The 25,732-nt window shown below is 41.5% G+C and overlaps 1 protein-coding gene across 4 annotated transcripts in view; it reads left to right on the forward strand.

Annotated features, from left to right (window-relative positions):
• LYST (lysosomal trafficking regulator) overlaps nucleotides 1-25,732 on the forward strand; it is a 177,439-nt gene that overhangs the window by 145,414 nt on the left and 6,293 nt on the right. For all 4 annotated transcript variants that reach the window (XM_047088713.1, XM_047088711.1, XM_047088714.1 and 1 more), the window contains 8 exons: nucleotides 17-157; nucleotides 2,995-3,212; nucleotides 7,890-8,120; nucleotides 10,087-10,276; nucleotides 13,574-13,710; nucleotides 16,625-16,723; nucleotides 22,276-22,415; nucleotides 23,123-23,220. In XM_047088713.1, coding sequence (XP_046944669.1) covers nucleotides 17-157; nucleotides 2,995-3,212; nucleotides 7,890-8,120; nucleotides 10,087-10,276; nucleotides 13,574-13,710; nucleotides 16,625-16,723; nucleotides 22,276-22,415; nucleotides 23,123-23,220 — 1,254 coding nt within the window. The remainder of the gene's footprint in view (nucleotides 1-16; nucleotides 158-2,994; nucleotides 3,213-7,889; nucleotides 8,121-10,086; nucleotides 10,277-13,573; nucleotides 13,711-16,624; nucleotides 16,724-22,275; nucleotides 22,416-23,122; nucleotides 23,221-25,732) is intronic.

Here is a 25,732-nt window from a genome sequence, read left to right on the forward strand (position 1 = left end):
TTGTATTTCTTTGCAGATCAAAGTTTTGACATTCCAGACAGAACTTTTCATTCTACAAATACAACTTGGCGCCTCTCATCTTTTGAGTCCATGACTGATGTCAAAGAACTTATCCCAGAGTTTTTTTATCTTCCAGAATTCTTAGTCAACCGTGAAGGTATGTAAATCATTTCTAATTTATATTTCTGTGCCTATTTTATAATTTTCTAAAAATAAAAATTGCTTTTTAAAGTCCTACAATTTGAATCCCCAAATAAGAGAAATACTTTTATTTATCAAGTATATGATTTTATTTCCAAGTGAGCTCAAAAATTTTAAGTATTTTAAAGGACTAAGTATGTGTGGAAAATGGGTAACTTTTAACTCTTAAGGGTATTTGTAAACGTGTATTTTTATTTTGTTATAGAAATTGCTTTATTCTTTTTTCAGACTGCAAAGGTTATAATATGCTCATTATTTTTTAAAGTTATGAATTTATGGGGGCATATGGGTGGTTCAGTTGGTTGAGCATCCAACCTCGGCTCAGGCCATGATTTCACCGCCCGAGAGTTCGAGTTCCACATGTCTCTGCGCCGGCAGCTCAGAGCCTGGAGCCTGCTTGAGACTCTGTGTCTCCCTCTCTCTCTGCCTCCTCCCTGCTCGTGCTCTGTCTCTCTCTCTCTCTCAAAAATAAAAACATAAAAAAATGTTTTTTTAAAGTTATGAATTTATTGAAAGCACAGTGTAAGTTGCCTAAAATCTCAACAATTTTATGAGGAGTGACCAAGTTAGAAATAAAACACCCTAACCAAAATCATCTAATACCAAAAAGGGATAGTAGAGGATAAAATCAAATTTTCTGTGATGCCAGGGACCCAACAATCTTGCCCAACCATACCTGTTTTTTAATAGAAGATCAGGTAACCATTTAAGAGATGTTGGTGGGTCATTTTCGTGCATTACTTAATTCCATATTTTTGTGTGACCTTTAGGAATATATGAAATTGATGGTCATAGCTTTAGAGAAGTTCATGTTAGGAAAATTACTTGGGAATTTTATTCTATACTAACTAGCCTCTCTGGAGCTGTTTGGAGAATCATTAATAAACCCACGCTGCTAGTTATCTGGAGCACGTTTCATAATGTTGCCCAGATGAGAAGCCTCCAAGAATGGTCAGCACCTGCAGTTTGGGACTCCCTTAAATCCATGCTTGTTTCCTCTGTCTGTGTATGTTGCAGTTATCTGTGGCCCCATAACAAATAACTCCAACACCTAGTGCCTCAAAACAACAATAATTTTATTATCATTACAGGTTTTGGAGGTCAGAAATTCAGGAACAGCTCAGCCCAGTGCTTTTAGTGGTTTTGGCTGGGTGTCTGCCTTCAGATTAACTGGAGCTGGACCAGCCAGGGGATCAGAACAGCTGGGGGCTGGAGGACATCTCTCTTTATGTAATCCCCATGCCTTTCCATGCGGTCTCTCCACATGGACTAGTTTGGGCTTCCTCACAGCATGGTGGGCTTGGACATTCTACCTGGCAACTCAGGGTTCCAAAGGCGAGTGTCCCAAGAGAGACGAGCGGGAGCTTCACGGCCTCTTCCAACCTTGAATTGGTGGTCACGTAGTGGCACTCCTACTGCAGTCACAAGTGCCCGCCCACATTCGGAGGGAAGGGGCTCAGACTGTGCCACTTGATGGGGGAGTAGCAAGATCCGGGAAAAGCATGCAACACAGCAAGTGCTGGTATAGCTATTTTTGGAAAATATAGTTTGCTGTAATGTACGTCATGTCATTTCCTATCAGCACTCCCATCAGCCTTTCATCGTACTTTCAGTCATCTGCTCCGTGTGATGTGTCCCCAGAGCATTTGACAGTTGGGAATGATTTGGGTTTATGCAGACCCCCTGCTGCTCAGCCCCTCCCCAGCTCAGCCCTCGGTGCCTCTTTCACTGCTGTGAAATCGGTAAATCCCTGCTACTTCTCCCGAAGCTGCTCACACAGATTCTGCAGTTTCTTGGCCAGTTGTCTTAAATCACTGCAGCTGTCTGTAGGATGAGCTGAGCTTTTGGAGAGGGCTCCCACCGCACTCCATGTCAATTTATATAAGCCCTTGGTTTATATTGCACACCAGATCATTTCAAAATACTTCCAAACTTAGCGACTATCCTTCTATCTGGTTTCACAAGATCTAGAAGGAGGCAGACAGCAACTTAACTTTATATGGAGCGTAATCAGCTTTGAAGAGATCCTTTTTCATTTTTATTCTGTTATGGTGTCCACATTTTCTGTCCATAAAATGTAGCACAAAAACATTTCTTTAACATTTCTTTCAGGACAGTTTTTTAAAATAAACACTTCTAAGATTTTTGTTTACCCTTCCAAACAATTAGAAAACAGCTTATCTACATCATAGAAGAACGCTCTTATTCAGTGTGTAGGCATAATTTTGGTGTCCACAGGAATGCTTAGTAGAAATCATATCCGGACAGACCTCTAGTCTTACCATAAAGTTAATAGACAGTTCATTTAGGAATGTGCATACTTTGTATGAGTTGCATTTTTTTTAAATGACAGAATGCTAATATTTACTAAATAAAGTCTTAAATTTACTATGATGTTAACATCAATACTTAAGAAATGCTTATACAAAGCCTCAATTTGATTTTAATCAAGTTTATAATTGAATAGATATTTAAGCACGTAATACATTAGAAGTTTTGATAAGTGGAATATTGAAATTAGTGGGCAGTGATTTTCTGCTGTTTTTTTCAATATGATATAAAGTGGTAGAAGGATAAAGTTGGAAATCTGAAATTTAATTAGGATAGCATTCACCCACGTGGCTCTATCAGTAGGTAAGTAAGTAAATGAACAATGATGTTACTATTCTCTTTGCCTCTGCTTTTCCTGGTGATAGGACGTAATGTCTGTTTCTGGAAACTCTTAAGACCCTGCTCAGGCCAAACGAAGCATGCTTTAGGGAGATAAGCATTAATATTAATCTTCTCTTCTAGGTTTTGATTTTGGTGTGCGTCAGAACGGTGAACGGGTTAATCACGTCAACCTCCCTCCTTGGGCACGTAACGATCCCCGTCTTTTTATCCTCATTCATCGACAGGCTCTAGAGTCTGACTACGTGTCCCAGAACATCTGTCAATGGATTGACTTGGTATTCGGGTATAAGCAAAAAGGGAAGGCTTCCGTTCAAGCCATCAATGTTTTTCATCCTGCTGTAAGTGGCTTTTTTAAAAATATGCATTTATGTAAGGCAGAACCTGAATGAAGGGTTAGCTGTTAGGCTGTTTCTTTAAAATCAAAGAGAATTAGCAATAGCACTACACTTTTCAGGTTTTATATTTTGCCTCTTTAAAAATAACTAAGAAAAAAAAAGACGCTATCTATTGCGGGTTCCTCAGGACCGACCATCCCCAGGTTAAATGAGGACTTAAAGACTCAGTGTATGGTCATACTAACAGTTATTACAGTGATAGATACAAAACAAAATCAGCAAAAGGAAAAGATGTATAGGGCAAAGCTGGAGAAGACCAGGCACAGGTTCCCAAGAGTCTTCTCCCAGAAGATCACAAAGAACACACTGACCTCCTCCAGCAACACGTGTGCTGTTGTCTGCCGGGGAAGCTCATTAGCGACTCAGAGCCCAGTGTTTATATTGAGGGCTGGTCGTGTAAGTACTCTCTCTCACACGTACTGAAATCCCAGACTCCCGGGAGGAAGGCAGGTGTTCAGTATAAGCACATCGTTTGTGCAAACAGTTGAGGCACAGTGAGCCCCTCCTATGAGTTAGGAAACGGCAGGAACTCTCCTGAAACCTGTGTTCCCTTTTAGCAGCCAAGGGCCAGCCTTACCGTGGGTCTCTGCAAGGAGAGCAGCTCAGGCCTGCCACGTTAACTCTTTCCTGCACACTATCCTACATGTGCATTCTCTTTTGAAATGGCATCATTTTTCCTTAATACAGAAACAATATTTGTGCCTCGTTAGAAAAATGTATAAAATACAGACTGCAAAAGGAAGATGTTTAAAAATCAACTTTGAAATCGCTATCCAGAGATAAATATCAAAACCACCTTCCAGACTTTTTTTATACATATATATCATTCCATTTATATTATACCACTGTTCCATAGGATGGCCATATAACAATAATTTATTTAACCATCCCCTATTGTTAGATATTTAATTAGTATCTGTTTGCTATTAGAAATAATAATCCTGAGAGGCCCCTGGGTGGCTCAGTCAGTTAAGCGTCCAACTTCAGCTCAGGTCATGATCTCACAGTTAGTGAATTCGAGCCCCACGTCAGGCTCTGTGCTGACAGCTCAGAGCCTAGAGCCTGCTTCAGATTCTGTCTCTCTCTCTCTCTCTCATAAACATTAAAAATAATAATAATAAAAAGAATGACCATGCTTAGATAGGCACTTATAACAAGTATTTAATCCCTTGTGGTGGCAGTGGTGGTGAGTGTTGAAGATTATTTAGTTTCTGAAGAATCTTTGAAATTTTATTTTGGCATTTATAGAAACGTTATGTCTAGATATGTAATGAAATTGGCTATGCATGATTAAATGCTAAAAGCTACACGGTACAAGTGGGTCTGCACAAAACATGACAGGTCTGTACCCAACTACTGACCGCTAAGAAGGACATGCATGTTGCTCCCCATCCGACTCTCGGAGACAACAGCAGGAAGGAGAAAAGTGTAGCATTGTTTACAGTAAAGAGCCTGGAATTTTCACCACACTTGAACTACCTGCCAACATCGTACTTAACTTCATTTTTGCCTTTTCCTCGATATCACTTTAACGAATGATTTTTTTCCATAATTTAACATTATACACAGTCTTTTTTTTCCCCAACACTGAGGAAGAAAGAATCAGGACTGTGACAGATCCTGAATTTTTACCCCACTTCCAGTCTGATTATTGCCCTAACCCCCCTTTCTCTCCAGCTTCATGTCCTAAACAGGGTGACAGCATGGAGGACACCACCCTCTCTACCATGTTTTAGTCAAAATGGGATACTTTGGCTTTGTTTCTCGTCCGGTCTTCTGCCTCCTGCAGAGGAGAGCGAGCGGTGCTCTGGCCTCCACTGACAGCCTCACCAAGATGGCCCAGGGAGGCCGAAGGGACGTGGCGGCTCATCACAGCCTTCTCTCCACCAACTTCTAGTCAGTTTCAGTGTGTGTGAAAACCTCCAAAGCAAACACAGGGACAGGAAATCAGGATTAAATTGATCCTCTCCAAGGATGCATAAGGCATAGATGTGTTGCTCTTGAACTTACAGGATGGAAATCAAAAAGACTTTGCTTGGGTTTCAATGATACTAGTGTTCAAAGTCCTGATTCTTCAGTCCAGGAAAACAGGAGGCATATAGACCTCAAAAATCCAGGCTCCTTACTAAGAGAAAATATGCCTCAATAGCTGAGACCCATAGACATCTCCAAGATGGCATATGTGAGTAAAGGGAATGAAAAATTCTTTCTCCACCCTTCAAGGTGCTTCCTGCTGGAGTAGGAACTAAATATACATGAGACAGCTTAACAGGAAAAAAAAAAAAAAAAATCCAAAGTTTACTTATGTGCACACAGAGGCTCAAAAATGAAATTAAGACCCAGGCAGGCAGTTTTTACACTTTTTAGACAAAGGGACAATAAATCTGTGAGGGATTAACAAAACAAAGAAAACCTAACTTTGGGAGCTTCAATTAGTAAGGATTTCTAAACAGAATTTGGGCTGGGGTAGTAGGTTAGTATAAAGTAACAAGAGTTGTTTATGCAACCTTCTCCACTCTAAATTTCCCATCTCTGGTGATAAGGATGTCTCTTTACTTCCTGCTACTGGAGGAAGCTCTCAGGGGGACAGAGGAGGGTCTGGGTCTCCTTGCACAGCCGGTCTCTTAAGTAACTTTTATTTAAAATAATCAGTATGCCAAAGCATCCCATCTTGGGGCAGCCTACCCTTGGCCCCTACCCGAGTTAGCAACAGAAAACCATCCTGTGAAACCATCCGTTGTGTCTTAGGAGAAGAGGAATCAAAACCTTTCTTTGAGCATATTAATGTCAAAGAACAAAAGAGTATTGGATATCACATAATTTCAGGCTGATACAAATGGCTTTGAACTTCTAGTCCTCATTTCTGCAAATTGAGAAAATTGGGGCAGGGCGGGTCCTCCACTTTTCTTCTGCCCCTGTGTTGCCATAAGCTGAAAGTTACGTTGTCTCCCTGAAATGATTTTGGCTGACCTCTTGACTCTAGTTTTCTGACCAATGTCTGACAGGTGGTTACAGAAAAAATACGTCCACTTGCTAATCTGCCTGTAGAAGCTGTTATTTTGGATCAGCTTAATTGAACATCCTGGTTATATTTTCATGAGTCCTCACTGAGAGACAAGTCCAAAGAAAAACCTCATTTGGTTTTCTTTTTTTTTTTTAATTGGGGCATAACTGACATGTAACATTATCTTAGTTTCTGATGTACAACATAATGATTCGATATTTATATATATCGTGGAATGAGCACCACAGTCTCATGAACAACCATCGCCACACATAGTTACAGAATTTTTTTTCTTGTGATGAAGACTTTTAAGATTTACTCTCTTAGCAGCTTTCAGATATGCAATACAGCGTTATTGACTATAGTCACCATGCCGTGCATGACATCCCCAGGACTTATTTATTTCATAATTAGAAGTTTGTGTCTTTTGACCACCTTAACTCATTTCACCCCCACCTCCTCCCCTTCACCTCTGACAACCACCGATCAGTTCTGTGTATCTATGAGCTCAGTTTTTTCGTTTTTTGCTTGTTCATTTGCTTGTTTAGATTTCACATATAATCGGTATCCTATGTATTTGGCTTTCTCTGGCTTATTTCACTTAGCATAATGCCCTCAAGGTCTATCCATGTTGTCACAAGATTTCATTCTTTTGTATGGCTGAATAATATTCCTGTGTGTGTGTGTATGTGTGTGTGTGTATCACATTTTCTTCATCCACTTATCCATCAATGGACACAGCTTGTTTCCATGGCTTGGCTGTTATAAATAATGCCACAGTGAACATGGGGGTACAGCTAGCTCTTCAAATTAGTGTTTTTGTTTTCTTCGGGTAAATACCCAGAAGTGGAATTTCTAGACCACATGGTACTTCTATTTTCAATTTTTTGAGGAACCTCCATACTTTTTTCCATAATCGCTACACCAATTTACATTCCCATCAGCAATACACAAGGGTCCCTTTTCTGCACATCCTCACCCACACTTGTTTCCTATCTGTTTCATACTAGCGACAGGTGCGAGGTGATATATCATTGTGGTTTTGACTTGCATTTCCCTGACGATGAGTGATGTTGAGCACCTTTTCATGTGTCTGTTGGCCATCTGGACATCTTCTTTGGAAAAATATCTATTCAGATTTTCTGCCCATTTTTAAATCAGGTTGTTCTTCGTTTTGTTTTTTGCTGTTGAGTTGTAGGAGTTCTTTGTATATTTTGGATATCAATCCCTTATTAGAGATATGATTTGCAAATATTTGCTCCTATTCAGTAGGCTGCCTTTTCATTTTGTTGATGATATCCTCTGCTATGCATATAAATGAAGTCTTACATTCTTTGATCTTAAATTAAAAATCAATTTTATAAACATACACAATTAGAACCCATCAATCCAGATACGTAATTTTATTCACTCATTCAGGAACACTGATTACTTCTCTTCTTATCTCATCAAGACCATTAATAATTACTAACTGATCAAACACAATTAAAAGCCATTTCCATTGAAATAGAGAAGAGTAAACTACTACCTGGAGAATAAAACAAGTTGTTTCCCCATTGGTGTCGTTGCCAATCTCACTCTGTATATACCACCTCTCGTTCCCTTTTACTCTTCAGACGTATTTCGGAATGGATGTGTCTGCAGTTGAAGACCCTGTTCAGAGGCGGGCCCTAGAAACCATGATAAAAACCTACGGCCAGACCCCTCGTCAGTTGTTCCAGTCGGCCCACGTGAGCAGACCCGGATCCAAGCTCAACATCGAAGGAGAGCTCCCTGCTGCCGTGGGGTTGTTAGTACAGTTTGCTTTCAGGGACACCCGAGAACAGGTCAAAGAAATTACCTACCCGGTATGTCATTTGAATTTTAATAGTATTTGGCAAAAACTGATCCGACTCCAGAGATATCAGGCCCTCTCCCCAACTCCACGGACACCCCAGTGAACAGGGCCTCAGCCTGTGAGCCAGCCAGCCAGGGAGCACAGGTGCACACCATTAACAGCGCCGCTGTGTTCGGAGTGAATGCTGTGTCAGTGACACGAGAGAGTGCTTTGGGGGGCTCCGCTCAGACGGCCGGCTCCCAGAGGGCTATTCCCAGGGAAAGCCTCACAAGGCAGGGGCATCACAGGCACCCGCACACCAGAGGAGGGGAACCGTCCAGGACTGGAGAATAGTCTGAGCGTGGGCGTGGCAGGGTCTTGGTTATCATCTTCCACCAAAAGTACCGACCAGAAGCGTGAACGTTTGGTTCACAATTAAAGCAGAACCTTACGTGTATCTTTGGCCCCACCAGACTGTGATGACGAAGTGTTGCCTCTTAAAGTGGAAAATAGGCATAATTTTTCCTCTGACATACAGAAGTAGAGCAAACAAGCCTGAAGAGAAAAATGGATTCTAACCCTCAGCTAAATTCCTCATTATCACAGCAGCATAAGATGGGAGGCTGTGAACTGTCAAACGTTGTAAAGGTTTGCAGCAGAAAGCAAAGAGGCGAGGGAAGGAGGTTGTGAGGGTCCTGGACGTGACGTAAAGCGGCGTGTCTCCAGCTACAATAAACCGTGACCCAGTGTAAGGATGGTCTTCACAGACCTTGTTTTGACAGTCACTTCTTAAAATAAGGTTACTTAAATCACTAACTGTAGAACACAAATAGAACGCATGGAAATGCTAGGGGCGCCTGGGCAGCTCAGTCGGTTAAGCATCGAACTTTGGCTCAGGTCATGATCTCATGGTTCATGAGTTCAGGCCCCACTTTGGGCTCTGTGCTGACAGCTCAGAGCCTGGAACCTGCTTCACATTCTGTGTCTCCCTCTCTCTCTGCCCCTCCCTGGCTTGCACGCACGTGTGCACATGCTCTCTCTCTCTCTCAAATATAAACAAACATTAAAAAAAAAAGAACACCTGGAAATTCTTTATACGCATAGCTCACATATATCTCATGTGTGTGTTGAACACAAACAAAAGTGATACAACCAGTAAAATTCAAATTGAAAACATCAGTATGATGTTTTGCTAAAACCAGATCACCAAAGTTGTGTTTCATAGTTGAAAGCTGTGTTTTTTGTTTCATGTTTATTTGTCAATGTAACCCTTGAGACTTTGAAGCCTCACAAATCACTGTAATTATCATTACCAGGGTCTGTGTCTTTCAGTGGAATCCATTATTTTACCATGTCAAAATAATTTAATAGTACATCCCTGAAAAGTAATAAATGCGATTTCATCTACTAATACTTAGTGTTAATCAGCTGTTTGCAGTTGGTACATAGATCTGAGCCGTAGATCTGAGCCGTATATCCGCTTGCAGCGGGAACGTGGCACCCACCCTCCTCGTTCCCACTGAGGACCCACGTGTCCACCATTCTCTTCAGCTGGGACGGCCTTTCCCCGGACAACAGCCCCACTTTGCTCTCCCAGTTCTTTGAGGTGTTGTTCAGATGTCCCCTCCTCAGTTCCCTCATTCCGTATCTATGACAGTAACCCCCTCGTTCCCTGCTCTCTTCCCTTTCTCCGTTGTTCTTCCTAGAGCTTCACCGCCTGCCATATTGTCTGTGCCTCTGTTTCTCGTCTGCCCCTCGTCTGCCCCTCGGCCCAGCTAGAACCCAGCTGCATGCAGACTGGGGCCCCATCTGTACTTTCATCCCTGCATGTAGCAACAAGGAACACAGATTTCCATATGCTAAGCATAGAGCAGTAAAAAGTAGAATATAATTCTTGCCTACAAAGGGCTTATAATCAGGTTGCTTACTCTTTGTTTAGAATTTCAGTTAGAAGTCATTCTCTATTTACTACCTTTGACTTTTTCCTTTCTTCTTAGAGCCCTCTGTCGTGGATAAAAGGCTTGAAGTGGGGGGAGTATGTCGGCTCTCCAAGTGCTCCGGTACCTGTGGTCTGCTTCAGCCAGCCCCACGGAGAAAGATTTGGTTCTCTCCAGGCTCTGCCCACCAGAGCCATCTGTGGATTGTCCCAAAATTTCTGTCTGCTGATGACATACAGCAAAGAACAAGGTAAAAGAAAACATTCTCGGTACCTCTCTCATGAGATTTGACTGTTTCCAGCTCATCTGTGCTACTATTTTATTTCTCAGTCTTGAGTCCATAGTGAAAATCTTTCAAATGTGTGGTTATTTAGTGCAAAGTAGGAATTAAACATACCACCTGGTGGGGGGGGAGGGATTAAATGCAGTGCCATTTGAAATAAGAGGAGGAGTCAAAGCCAAGAACAAGTATCTTGTGGTTATGCTCACAAGATGAAAGCATCTGTTATAGAAATATATCTTTTGAGGCCCTTGAATCCCAGAAGAGACTAGCAAATTAGTACCTCAGAAGGTATAGTCATGAGATTCAAACAAACAAACAAAACAAAACAAGGAAGTCATGATAGCCTTGAAAATAGGTCTTAAAAACAGGTATGCCTGGAAAGCAATTCTTGTCTCAGCCTCTGTGCCCTAATTCGCTAACAGCAACACATGGAAAAGGGCTGTAATTACGTCATGGTTAACGTAATTAACCATTTCGTTCACTATAAAAGAACTCTCCCTACTTACTAGGCACGAACTCTCCCTACTTACTAGGCACGGGCTTTGGGCACTAGAATGAATGCCTGGGGCGCTCATCTGTTCGTATCAGGCGTGTGCAGATTTACCTAAAAGCCAGCGTGTGGCCTAGATAGACGCCTGTTGACACAGTGTTTGTGTTTAACATTATTTTTGATACACCGTGCTCCTGGGGGTCCGTACAGCTGGCTTCCAGCACGTGCAGCACTGCGTTACGACAGAGGTCACTTAAGGAAATTAAGTCTGCTGGCTGGGCCACAGTTCTTTTAGACTTACTCTTGTCTGTATCATGGAATCAGTGATTGCCCTTATGCTTGTTTGTAATAAGAGGCTGCATATCATTTTATCTCAGTTTAGTGAATTAGTAGGGTAAGGCAAATCTGTTTAATCATACCTACTGTAATATCAGCAGTTTATTTTCACGAGTATGTTACAATTAGTTGTGAGGTGTGTTACAAGTTAATTTGCTGCTAATAATACTTAAAGTACCAAAGTGTGTGAATAATTTCCCTTGAAAAATTAATTAGAGTGGATTGAAGTTTGTCTCCGTTGAGCAGAAGAGAAAGGGCTAGTGTTACCGCTTAGCACGGTGAACTAAAATATGTCAAATATGGTCGTCAGTCTACCTTATTTGTGCCATTTCAACCAGAGCCCTTAGTGAGTGTGCCCTTAATAGCTGTGTTCATTCAGATTACGCTTTGTTTCCTTGTGAAACATGTCTGGGATTTGCTGGCATCTAGGTGTGTGCAGGGAACGCCACAGACCTGGCCACAGCCTCAGGAGGCACAGCGCCTTGAGTGTGTGTCCCAGCTCTGCTACTTAGCAGCTGTCTGACCTTGGCAAAATTACCTAAACCTTCTGAATCCTGGCTTTTGAGCCATAAAATGGGAATGACAGAAAGATTTACTTCACAGGTAATTTGCTGTAAGATTAAATGAGATAATGCAGGGAATGATGAGCACAGTGCCTGACTCCTTCTAAGTGCTTAGTAAATGTCCATCAGGCTGTAAGCGCCCTGGGCCCAGGGACCGTGTGCACTCACCGCTGCACCCGGCACGCAGCAGCCCCGTGCTCCAGAGCGGCCTTGCGGGAGTGAGGGCTCAGCTTGCAGATGAGAGTTCGGTCATGTGCTAACAGCTGCGTGGTGTGGCGCACCCTTGCATCGAATAACTGTGTGGTTCTGCTAAGCTCTACATGCATAACACAATGTAACAACTAAACTGAGATCCTTTTGATGATCTTAAACCCAGGATAGGTCAATTACTTGTAAACTGTGCCTCAGAAGTGCCTGAGATGCTTTTTTTCAAAACATACTTGCCTGGGTCCCATTTGAGCCAACGGTATCAGTCTCTGGGGCTTGAGTCCAAGCCTGTGCATGCTGAAAAAGCCATTTTCTTACAAACTGCGATTTAAATTTCACTATTCTAATCGGTAAAGGAGTTTATTTTTCTTTAAAAAAAAAAAAAGGTGGTGCCTCTTGTAAGTGCTGGAATGAGAAACTGGGAACGGTTATATTACGTATTTCATTCACTGAACACTTGGTTTACTGAGTACCCACTGCATGCCAGGCATTATGGTAGAATTTGAGAGGCCCTGAGACTCCCGAAATGTGGCTCCTTTCCCCAGCAGCTTATATTTAGAGCAGCTTATATTAAGTGAGTATATTCCAGTTCCTTTATTGCAAAACTGATGTCAACATTTGGTATTATAGTCGACAAAACAAAACCAATCTGTGAATTACATTTTCACTGTGCTATTGATTCTTTCAACAAATATTTATTTGTTTTATTCCTCTATATGTGGGCTCATTATATAGGTGCTGCAATAAATAAAGCACATTGTCTCTCCGAAAGGGGCTTGAGCAATCCAAATTTCAGGCCAGTACCGGGTATGGCATTTATGCTGCATTACCTATATTCAGCCCACCAACAAGAATAGATTTTGAATAGTACTGAAAAGGGATGTCAGAATGTCCAAATCTTTATCCCCCAAAGACATAAAACTATGTTGTAAAAAAGAGAAAACAGAACCCTTTTAAATCAAAGTCTGCTATGCAAAGTCCTTGCACTTGACAGGATGGAATGAACCCTTCCTAGGACAGGTATTGCTTCTAAGGTAGCCATGTTCTCTTTCTAATATTGATAGTTAGTTGTCTATACTGATTCTTCAGCAGGTGGTATCTACAAAGTTATTTAAGTAGTATCTAGTTTATATTTATTTATTTTTTAAGTTTTTTTTTTAATGCTTATTTATTTTTGAGAGAGAGGGAGACACAGAATCCAAAGCAGGCTCCAGGCTCTGAGCTGTCAGCACAGAGCCCGACGCGGGGCTCAAACTCACCAACTGTGAAATCATGACCTGAGCCATGACCTTAACCAACTGAGCCACCCAGGTGTCCCTAGTTTTTTTTCTTTTTTTTTAAGTCCAAGTGTCATAGAACATGAATAGTGTAAGCCTGACTATCATTGTCGTTTATAAAAATTCCTTAACAGATATTTTAGTACTAAATCAAATCCCAGCCAAAGCATCACAAGTGAAAAAAAAATAGAGTTCCGCTCTTAGAATCCCATTAGCATTAAAGGAATAAAACTAATTTAAATTGGTCCATCTTATGAATATAAAGGTGATTTGCACTGGAAGGATACTATGTTCTGCTATGTAAACTTCAGCTTTTAACCCGCCATTCTGGGGGGCTGCCGGTAACAGTGGAGGGGTGGCAACCGGATACTTTTCATTTCTCCTTCTCCAGGTGTGAGAAGCATGAACAGTACCGACATTCAGTGGTCAGCCATCCTGAGCTGGGGATATGCTGATAACATTTTAAGGTTGAAGAGCAAACAAAGTGAGCCTCCAATAAACTTTATACAAAGTTCTCAACAGTATCAGGTAAACTTTTTTATGAAGTACTTTATAATACTGATTAAACACAATGCTTTAAAAGGGAATCAGACCGGTAGCAGCTGGTCTTTAATATTCTGCAGTTAACCCAGCCCAGAAGCTGACGATGCTGGACTTTGCCTTGTTTCCAGCGCTCTGGTTTCCCAACCATTGCTGTCCTGACTTTGTCCCCAGCTTCTGTCTTCTCCCCAGTACCTCACAGAGACAGTATTACAATCACCAAGTCAGCGTCAGCTGTGGGAACAAAATCAGCATTGCTTCCTTCTCAGTGTTCTCTGTCTTTTGTCACTGTGTCATTTTCTGTAGCCAGAGTGCCATCTTCTCTGCCTGGTTTTTGCAAAATAGACTGGGCGTTTAGGCATCGCGATGGGGTAGAAGGAGCACTGGGCCCAGCGAAAGCCCTCTGATCCGTGTTAGTGTCCCAGCTTGGCTATTTCCTGTGTGGCCTTCGGCAAGCACCCTCACCTTTCCAAACTTGAGGTTCTTTCCTCCTCTTTGAAACTGGGATAATGGGACTCCCCACTACTCTCTCATAAAGCTGTTGTAAAAATGTCTCCAATTGTCTATATGTTGTATATATACTGCATATGTACACACACACACACACACACACACACACACAAACAGGCACACAATACTGCCACAACTTTTTCCCATAGAAAATTGTACATTAAACCCTCTTTCTGTGACTTTCTTTCCGTGGGAAATTCCTTTGCCATTTTCTGACTTCCATTATCTACATAACACCTGGTGCCTATTCATGTGTCCTAACATTTTCTCATTCCCTGGGCACGTGAGAATGGAGTAAGCTGTTTTGTGGGGATTTTTGGCAGTGAAAGAAAGGAGAGCAGTGACTCCTTTGCTTAACCCTCAGAATACCTGAAGAAAAGGTCATGACCTTTTGTTTCTGGTTACCAGTAAAGTAACAAAAGTAAGCGAAAGGACAATGAAAAACAACCTTATGAGAAATTTTAGTAAGCACTTGAGCATCACAAAATTAATTTCTATCACGTAAAGTTTGGCACACAAGCATATCATTAAAGACAAAAGAGTACTGTTGTAAACCCTTTTAGCAAAACAGGATTGTCCAGATTCTCTTAGAAAAATACTGTGTGATGAAGAACTTCCAGTCAAATGGCTACCTGGATGAGAGCGCCATATTTTATCTTCATCCTTAGAGACATATCGTTCCCTCAGCAGTTCCTTAGCTTGAGAAAATTCGTCCCGGATGTTCCCGTCTGAGGACTCACGCTCCGATCTCACCTCCACGATCAGTGATCAGCGTCCTCATCATCAGAGATGGGAGTCCTGCCATCCCCTTGCCTTCACCTTCTGACTGATCTCAGAATCGTGAAACATAGTCCCCTGTCAGTTTTCTTCTCTTTTCTGTTATCAGTAGAACATGAAAAATTCTGAATTCCCAACTGTGTTCAATGAAAGCTAAAAGCAGACTACAGAAATGGTGTCTCCGGCCTTCCTTTATGTTTTCTTGAAAGATGACAACACTCTTTGGACAATGCAGTGAGAAAACCAAAGGATGACAATTCATTTCACATCCTACATTATCCTTCCAGGAGATCCATCATTCTTCATTTTCTTGCTTGTTTTGTGTTAGCATCGTTGGGAATAATTGATGAAATAACTCCCACAGTGATGAAACAGCAAAGTGTTTCGAGCCAGAGGGAAGATGAAATTGCTAAAACCCTGTGATTGTAACTTAGGTTTATAAAAGAGTTCAGCAGACCCATATGGTAATTGCAAGACCGTGAGTTTTATTCTATATATAAAAAATAAATACGTTTTCTCTTTGTTCTTATGGAAGACTTCTAAGAAAGAAGTCATGAAATATTAACCCTTACAAATAGTTAGAACTATTTAAGAAATAAATTAAAGAAATAACATTGGGTCCACTGGATGCTGATGTCTGGAAGGTCAAGGAGACCAGGGTGAAGAAAGTAGTGAACATTTGAGCACATGTACAGGTCCAGGGGAAGAAGCCAGCAAAAGACAGCTTGAAATTCAGAGAGAGTACAGACAAAGGTTCTGCGGAACACTGGGTGGGGGGTGGGGCTGGCCTTAAAAGCGAGGGGCTTTCTCCTCTAAGTCAGGAGAAGCCCCGAGACACTTGAGGCGCGAAGGAGGGGAGAGGATGAGATCTGTGGCTGATGACCTCTGTCTTCTCAGCACAGTGCAGTGTCAGGGGCCGTGGGCCGTGGGGCAGGTGGGACTACAGAAGGGACGCAGGGGAGCAGAGCCACTGGGGACGGGGGGGGGGGGGGTCAGCTGGTGCCCGGAGCCAGAGGAAGACTCAGTAGGCAGAGAGTTGAGTGGCCTTGAACAGGGCCTCCCTGGTTAGGACTGAAGGGTTTACAGCCCCAAAGGAATAATCCGAGATTTTCTTCTCCACCTCTATCTTTCCTTCTCCTCCTATTTAAGAGTCTTTAGAACTGTGAGAAGCAATACCTCTATCTGAATGTACCCCATTTCCCTACTAGAAGCAGAAAAAGAAAAAAAAAGTAAAAATCAGGTAAATGTGTAAAACCGCACAGAGGCACACATCACACACACATTCAGCCTGGATCATTTTATTTAAACTTCTGAGAAACAGATGACTGTGTGTGTGTGTGTGTGTGTGTGTGTGTGTGCGCGTGCGCTTGCACGCGCGTGCAGAAAAATGTAAAATCATAGATGATGATATACTGTAATACTCAGAAATAGCCTTTAGACATCTGGCTTAAAGTTACAGAATACTCTGTTATTATATCTTGCCCTTTTTTAATCACTTCAAGTAAAATGTTCATTAAATGTTGTGGTTATATATATTTTAAATAATTGTCAGAGAAGTAGAAACATTTCTCCTGCCTTTTAAACACACTGATCCTTGGTTTGTCCCCTTTCAAAGGTGACTAGTTGTGCCTGGGTACCTGACAGCTGCCAGCTGTTTACTGGGAGCAAATGTGGTGTCATCACGGCCTACGCAAACAGGCTCACCAGCAGCACGGTAGGCCTGGGGCTCACGTCGCGGCTAGTTTGGGATTTTCCTGTTCGTGAGGGGAAAAAAATGCTTATGAAGTATAATTCGTTTGTAGAAGATTAACTGGAAATGTGTGCACTCTAATCTTTTGTTCTTCAGTCTTTTCTTCACTCAAGCTCTTAAAATGTAAAAGGTCACGTATCTGACTCTTCAGGTTTATTAGGATCACGAAAATTTCTGAAAATGATTATAAAGATCTTATTTTTGGTGTCACAGACAGATGGCATTTTGAGTCATGATCTCTTTTGTGATGATACTTCTTCATGACATTGTGATGCTCGTTTGCGTGTATTCTCGGTGTCGACCTGAACGTCAAGGAGTATACCACAGGATTCTGTAAAATTTGGAAGCCTAGAACCTCTAATATTTAACCTACCTACAGCCTCTGGACTGCAGCAAAATCCAAATAGCCCATTTTGATTTCTAACACTTTCTGAAAGAAATTTATTGTAGCCATTTGCTGCATTTCCGGGATTTGAAAATTAAATTATAAAGCAGTCAAGTGAAGAAAAGACATATTATGCAATACTTATTTTTAATTTACTGTTGTTCTTTCTTGAATCAACTCTCTGTGGTGCTGTTGAGGGTAAATAGCAAGTTTAGGGTAATAACTCAGTAATAATTTTATTCTAGAACTTTCTTGTTTCTTGTGCTTTCTGCCCCACCCCCACCCCATTGCAGTTTTCTTTCTTAGATTATTAAATATGTTTTACTGGGTAAACTGGTCTTGCTAGCATGGGGTGATGCTAGGTTCCTCTTACTTCTCTGTCCAAGTTTATTCCCTTTTAAACTCTTACTAAGGTTCTTTGCCATGATTCTTGGGGTATAAATATGACCATAATAGTGTTTCTGTCTTTTAGCCTAAGGGACCATTAAAATGCTTGAAGCAGGTATAATTTGATCTAACCAGCATTGTAGGAAGCCCACTGTGCACCTGCCAGGAGCAACACTGGGGCGTATGAGCCTGAGGCGGGTGTGCCAAGCCCAGAGGCCGCTGTCGTGGTGCAGGTGGGCCATGGGGGTGGCTCTTCACAAGAGATGGGCATGTGCGGGTTCTCACAGGAGAGTGAGGTATGTGCCCCGAGAACAGTTCGTACCCAGGCTAGAAGGACACCAGAGAGGGGCCGGATGTCAGAAAACCTGACAAGTTACACTTGAGCTGGATCGGAAAGGATCAGTTTCCTAAGTAGAGAAAAGAGGAAAGAGTGTTTCAGGCACAGGAAACCAGCAACATGGCAAGAAAAGAATGGTAACTTGGGGGGTGGAAAATACTTGTATGTGTAGTTTAGGGTCTGAAAGTCTGGGAGGAGAGGTCAGAGCCAGGGAGAAGGGGCCTGGGGTAAGTTCTTTTATACCAGAACAGAAAGAATGATGAGGAAGCAAGCAGAGAAGCATCTGAGCTCTGGGAATGTCTCCTGTTCGCTCCCAAAGGCCTACAGTGGATGTTAATTTATATCATCTCTAATATTGACTGCTGGCAGCACGTGTGTCTTCAAAGCTCACCCTTCGGTTTCCTTCCCCTCCAAACATACTCGGAGCCCCGCCGCTACAGCAGTTGTGTGCTTGCACATTCAGATGACTTTGCACCATGACTCCTGTTTAGAAACTAGCTTCCTCTTCTCCTTTTACTTTTCCTTTTGTTTTTGCCAACCCTTTGAACAGCCTGTGCTTGGTTCTTCCATTCTTACTATCCTTTAAGGTCTTTTTTTTTTTTTAGTGTTTTTAATGTTTATTCTTGAGAGAGAAAGAGAGAGCACACATGCACGCATGAGCAGAGGAGGGGCAGAGAGAGAGGGAGACACAGAATAGGAAGCAGGCTCCAGGCTCTGAGCTGCCGGCACAGAGCCCGACGCGGGGCTCGAACTCACGAACTGGGAGATCGTGACCTGAGTTGAAGTTGGACGCTTAACCGACTGAGCCACCCAGGCGCCCCACTATCCTTTAAAATCTTAATTGTATACTAACACAGCGTGTAGTGCAGATTAAAAAAAGATGAAATTGTCAGTACAGGAGTAATTGTGCACAGCATAGCTTTGAATGTAGCAGATGGGAGTCCTCGCTGTCACAGTGTGAATACAGAAAGACGTGCTTCTTTTGCTTTTGAAGTCACTAGAAGTTTGGGAAATCTTATGTTGCTTACGCTTCCACAGTTATATATTTACCTGTAAGTAGATTTTTCAGCTTTATTTATAAGGGTTTTCTTTTTCTCCCAAGGATACTAGTATTAAGTAATCAAGTCATGAGATTAACAGTTACTATTTAAACCATGTCCAAAAATGCATGTTAGCTATGTGGTTTTAGCACTGTTGTTTTTTTTTTTTTTCTTTGAGGGGAGGTAACATGGGTTTTTGTCGATGTTGTTGCTGCTTTTCCTCAGGGACCCATTTTGGCACCCCCGAAAGCTGCATCGTGACCAGGTGCCTGTGTGGTTAGCAGGAGACGCCTTGTGTCTCCAGTTTCTGTTCTCCCAACCCACTGACTGCCAGGGTTCTACAAGTATTTATGTTCTCATGGGAGGTAGCTTTAACACCGACAAAAGACAGGCTCCCCGAGGGCCATGCAGGGTGTGACCAAAATAGTTGTTAGGAAATATTTTCAAGAGGGTCTTATGAAATACATTCCTTACCTAGTGAAGCATATCTAACCGTACCACATAAGCCTTGTAAGTTTCTGTTGATTCTCCCAAGATAGTCTTCTAAAATGTATTCCACGTAAGGGTGCATGAGTTGACTTGTTAGAAGGAATTATCAGTAAGCTGTTTATAGATTAGAGAAGAATGTCTGCTAAAAGTGATAACTGATTTTAAAATAATTGCTCTTGAGTCCGTTTTTTCACTAATTAACTAGTATGGCCACATGATCATCATGTAAGTGAACACCTGTATTTGTGTTCTCTAAATCAGTGGTGGCAGGAGAATAAATATGAGGTTTATCCGAGATAGTATTATGCCATTCAAGAGAAATTTTTAAATGAAGTAGGCCATGATTCCTGTTCTGCTCATGGAAATTATTTTCTGACCTGTCAGGGAATCATCTAGTAACACTAACTCTTACAGCCATTTTAAAGTGTAAAATCTGTAAAATTATCAACAACCACTATAGGGGTCCTATGCTGTGTTTACCCCATAAATATTATTCATGATCATGGGGTAAAACACACACACACACACACACACACACACACACACACACACACGCATGCATGTGTGTGCAATGAAAGCATCCAAGAGCTAACACACTATCATAAAACTCCCAAGCCAGAGACGTAAATAAGCAAGGGGGAGCTCTGGCCTTGAGGGCATTGTCAATTCTGGAGTATTGACCCTGTCGTTGGACGCTTTTGTGAGAGGAATCAATAACAATACCCAGGGACTGAGCAAGCTGGGGAGTCCCACAGAGGCCCTTCTCCAAAGGCTGGCCCCTGAAGGGCTGCCCCCTAAGAGTGAGGATGAGTCCCATGGGACCACCTTTCATGTGGCATTACAGCCTGGGTCACAATTCCCTGGGGTGTCCAGATCTCAAGACCTGACTTTGGCTAAGGTGTCTGTAGACTGGTAGGATGGTCCAGGTCGTTCGTTCTCTTCCACAGGTAGAGGAGTTCCTCCAAATGATTTTTTAAAATGTAGTCACAGATACATAAAACCAGGAACACAAATTTACAAGTAAGACAACAAATACGTGAAAAAGTTAAAGTTGGTTATAATAAGAGAAATGCAATTCAAAGCAACCTTGATTGTTATAAAGGTTGGGAAATGTTCAGAGACCTGGAATGAGCAGTGAGTCACAGACTCGTGCTGCAGAGCCCGGGCAGAACAAGAAGGGGCCCGGGCCTTTCCGGACAGGGCATCCCTCGGGCCCAACTAGCCTGAAGCATGGTCTGGAAGGGCTCTGGGTACATCCCTTTGGCCCTGCAGACTCCTGGCCCTGTGGGAAGGGTCCCAGTTAGAGAGAGACGGGGGAGCTCAGACCCAGGACTTTGGCCCTTGTGGAAATCACATCTCGTCTCTGTGACTGTCTGTGATTGTGTTCGGTTGAAGGTCACGTATCCCAGCTGAGCAGAAGCCCCTGCCACACAGCTGAAGTGGGTCATTCCAAGAAAGAATGTGGGCCTGGTATTGCCTGGGCACTTGATTCTTTAAGAGTAAAATATGTATTTTACGTGCATAAAACACTGAAGTACATAGCACTTACAATAGATGAGCAACAGCTAATATATCAACACAGATATGTTTCAAAAACAATGGTGAACAAAAAGGCAAGATGCAAAAGATACCTAAAGAATAATAACACATACTTAAAGTTTATCAACACGAAAAACCAAACACCATGTTGTTTATGGTTATGGTAACATATGGTAGAACACATGGGAAATGTGGGAAACATAAATACAAAATTCAGGAGGCTGGTAACTTCTGATGAGAGAGGAAATAAGACAGAACAGTATGCAAACTATGCAATGTTTCATTTTTTTCCCTGTTTAAAAAATAAACTGATCGGATAAAATATTAAGATTAGTTTACCTGAGTGGCCAGTTAAATAGCTTTCTCTTATACTTATCTTTCTACTTTTCTATATCCTTTGAAGTAAAATATTGAAATAGTTTATGACAATAAACAGCTTAGTCTAATGAAAGCAAGAGTCAAACCTAGCAGAGACATCTGGCATCTGTGAGCCAACACGGACCTTGGAACATCAGTTTGCAGTCTTTCAAGTAGAAGACCAATCTGTAACTACGGACAAGTAATGGTATGGGAGCACATCGCCGCTGGTGACCTCGTGAATTGGTACAATGCCTTTGGAAAGTACACTGTCAAAAACTAAAAATGCTCAAGTAAATTAAGACATTCTAACTGTATAAAATATTATAACACCATTAAAAGTCATTTCAAAGACAATCAAAAATGCAAAATGCTTACAGGAGAATTTAAACTACAAACTTTAAAATTATTTGTACGGCAATAATCGTACCTACAAAAATACATGAGTATTTGGACAAAGACCAGACAAGAAGACAAAAAATGAAAAGCATATTCATGAAATTGTGGGCAATTAAAACTTTGATAATGTTTAATTAGTTTTACTCTTTAGGACAAAGTTGAACTGAAATGGATTGAAAAATGATATGCTTGAGGGGCACCTGGGTGGCTCAGTCGGTTAAGCATCTGGCTCTTGATTTGAGCTCAGGTCATGATCTCACAGTTCAAGGAATCGAGCCCTGTGTCAGGCTCTGCACTGGCAGCATGGAGCCTACTTAGGATTCTCTCTCTGTCTCTCTGTCTCTCTGTCTCTCTCTCTCTCTCTACCCCTTCCCTGTGCATTTTCTCTCTCTCTCTCTCTCTCTCTCTACCCCTTCCCTGTGCATTTTCTCTCTCTCTCTCAAAATAAATAAACATTAAAAAAAAGAAAAATGATATGCTTGAATGTTTGAGTCACTTCAGTTTTTTATTTTTGAGATACAGTACCAGGAAAACTTTTGTCATGGTTTTTATCGTATACTTTACTGAATTTCTTAAATTTCAGCCTTCAGAGATAGAAATGGAGTCCCAGATACATCTCTATGGGCACACAGAAGAGATAACCAGCTTATTTGTTTGCAAACCCTACAGTATAATGATAAGTGTGAGCAGAGATGGCACCTGCATCATATGGGATTTAAACAGGTACAGAAGGAGGGCTGTAACTCCAACGCAGCTGTTTTTAATGTTTCGGTTCTTACTGTGTGAAACAGATGCACTATAATAATGTCTTTACCAGAGTGCCTGGGTGGCTCAGTCGGTTAAGCCTCCGACTTCGGCTCAGGTCATGATCTCACAGTTTGTGAGCTTGAGCCCTGCATCGGACTCTGTGCTGACAGCTGGGAGCCTGGAGCCTGCTTCGGATTCTGTCTCCCTCTCTCTCTGCCCCTCCCCCACTTGCTCTCTGTCTCTGTCTCTCAAAAATAAACAAACTTAAAAAAAAATTTAATAATATCTTTACATTATAATAATTTTTTTTAATATATGAAATTTATTGTCAAATTGGTTTCCATACAATACCCAGTGCTCATCCCAAAAGATGCCCTCCTCAATACCCATCACCCACCCCCCCCTCCCTCCCACCCCCCATCAACCCTCAGTTTGTTCTCAGTTTTTAAGAGCCTCTTATGCTTTGGCTGTCTCCTACTCTAACCTCCTTTACATTATAATAATTTTAAACACGAAATACAACCTTTACTTTATAATCTAATTGAAATCAAACAATCAGTTAAGAACAAAGTTAGGAATGCTTTCTGAGTAAAAGGTCCTTATACTGAGGAAAGGAATTCTATAAGTAAGAGAATATAATTATATTTAATGATCATATGCAAATTTATATCTTTGTCTTTCAGGTTGTGCTATGTACAAAGCCTGGCAGGACACAAAAGCCCTGTCACAGCCGTCTCTGCCAGTGAAACCACAGGTGACATTGCCACTGTATGTGACTCAGGTGAGTGAGCCCCGAAACCAGAGCCCAGAGGTCGTTGTGCTAACAGCATTCAGCTAGTTCCTTCCATCGTAGGTGAAACTGTTGGATTACATCTCTCAGGTCCCTGCCAGATCCAAATACTCTGGTAATAGCATATTTGTGTATTAAAATACAGTGAGTCCAAGAGTGAGCTCATCAGTTTAGGCACCAATTTATGCAAAAGTTAGTATTATCATAGTTTAACTCTGTTTCTGATATATGTAAGATTGCATTTGAGCACATGTGTTAAGCAAATTATTATTACGTAAATTAATCTGAATTTTCTTCGCTTTTGTTTTCCTATCCTTTTTTGGCTTCTGCTTTGTAACTACTAATAACTTCACTACCTTCCTCCTAAGTGCAAAGCATCAGCCAGTGATCAGTTTTGAATATGTTTCTTCCAGTTCCCGAGAACAATATTACAGAATAACAAACGGAGGCATAATTTGCCTTAAAATTTGCATGACAAGGTTAGATCTCCTAATCAGAGGTCTTATTTTTAGTTTGGTTTTTTTTTTCAAGTATACATGTTGTAAAACTTGAGGAAAGAACAGTTGGAAAATTCATAAATTTTCTTTTTGCAGATCTTAACATTGAAAGGATCCTTTGACAAACTGTCTTTTTCTGCCCACTCAGTGTAGAGGATCTTTGACATATCTGTAGTGGGTGATCCTCTATCCTTTGCTTGCATGTTTTATATTGTTTGTTTCTTTCTCTTTTCTTTATTTTATTTATTTGGAGAGAAAGGGAGTGTGTGAGAGGAGGAGGGCAGAGAGAGAGGGAGAGAATCCCAAGCAGGCTCTGCACTGTCAGTGTGGAGCCCAATGTAGGGCTCGATCCCAGGAACCGTGAGATCATGACCTGAGCCAAAATCAAGAGTCAGACACTTAACCGACTGAGCCACCCAGGCGCCCGTTTGTTTTTTTCCCGAAACCAAATGTATGCTGTCTTTGCAGACACCAAACAGCTCTCTAATCCTGTGCCATCCGTCACCTGGGTGCCCCAACAATGCAATATAGTTCTGACACAAAGTACTTGAAGTTCTTTAGCAAATTTGGGAATTCCCAAGACCCCCCCCACCAGGTTCAATAAATATCTAAAACAACTTACAGAACTTAGTAAAACACTATACCTAACTACTGTAGTTTATTATAAAGGATAGAAATGAACAGCCAGATGAAGGATATAGGGTGAGATCCAGAGGGTCTGTCCTTGTGGAGTCAGAGTGCACCCCCCCTGCTGGCACAGGAATGTGCTCCCCAACACGGGGAACTCTCCTAACCCTGCTGTTGAGGGGTTTCTCCGAGGTTTTGTTATGGAGGCACAGTTGATCAAATCATTGGCCATCAGTAGGTAATTGAGCCCAACCTTCAGCCTCTCTCCCCACCCTGGAGGTGGAGAAGTACTGTAAATTCTAACCTCCCCCCACCTTGGTTTTTCTGGTGACCAGCCCCCATCCGGAAGCTGTGTAGGGCCTGCCCCCTAGGAGTCAGCTCATTAGCATACAAAAGATGGTAAACTACAAGGGTTTCAGGAGCTCTGTGCCAGGAACCTGGAACGATGACCAGATACTTATTTTTTTATTATGCTACAGATATCTCTTGGAGTTTTATTGTTGACTTTACAAAACATTCGTTAATTCTTGTATTCAAGAAAAGTAATATCTTCAGTCATGCTTTAAAGGTATCAGATGAAAGCATTTGCCAGTGTTAGCATCCAGTTATAAAATAATGTCATGGAAACATTTTTATTTCCTAATCATCATAACTGAGGGGAAAGATTTTAAACAGTTGACGCTGATAATCCAAGTGTGGGCAGATGATTGATGACTTCGATAATTGTTCTTCCTTGATTTGTACATTAGCAGCTTTTAGTATGTCATATCAAGAAGGAATCTGGGGGAATAATATAATGATTATTTATATAGAGTTCTCTACTTTCTTGTTTTGGCAACATTTGGAAGTTAGGACTGACCTTAGGGAGCTGAATTTTGTAAAGTTAATTACTTTCCGGCTGCCAGTAGTGATTTATATCTGTGATATTATATCAGCTAGTCATATGGGAACAAGAAACAAAATTACTTTTGCTGCAATTACTAACTCACTGGAAGGCTATTCAGGTGTCCCTAGGTAGCACACAGCATAACAGAGTAATGGCTAGAAACTTTTTTTTTCCCCCCACTTTGAACAAAAAGGCCTTCTCTACTTTTTTTAAGTCTCTTGGTACATATATAAGAGAAGTCATAATAAGAATTTGGTATAAAGAGAACATGATAAAAATAATGATTTTTAAAAGACAGGCCAAATTTATGTTTAGTAACCCAAACTGGACTTCTATTCTTAATTCCAAGAAGGGAAAAAAGTCATCAGATGTAGCCTACCAAAGATCTTCACCCTTTAGTGAGTACCATCCAAGTAACTTTAAAAATCAAAATTTTAATAAATATATGTGTGTGTATGTATAGATGTTACATGTGTGTGTATGTACGTTTCTG

Source organism: Lynx rufus, unplaced genomic scaffold (genome assembly GCF_022079265.1).
Source record: "Lynx rufus isolate CCGP_SWC_20201006 ecotype Redwood Valley unplaced genomic scaffold, mLynRuf1.p SCAF_25, whole genome shotgun sequence".
Taxonomy (NCBI): Eukaryota; Metazoa; Chordata; class Mammalia; order Carnivora; family Felidae; genus Lynx; species Lynx rufus.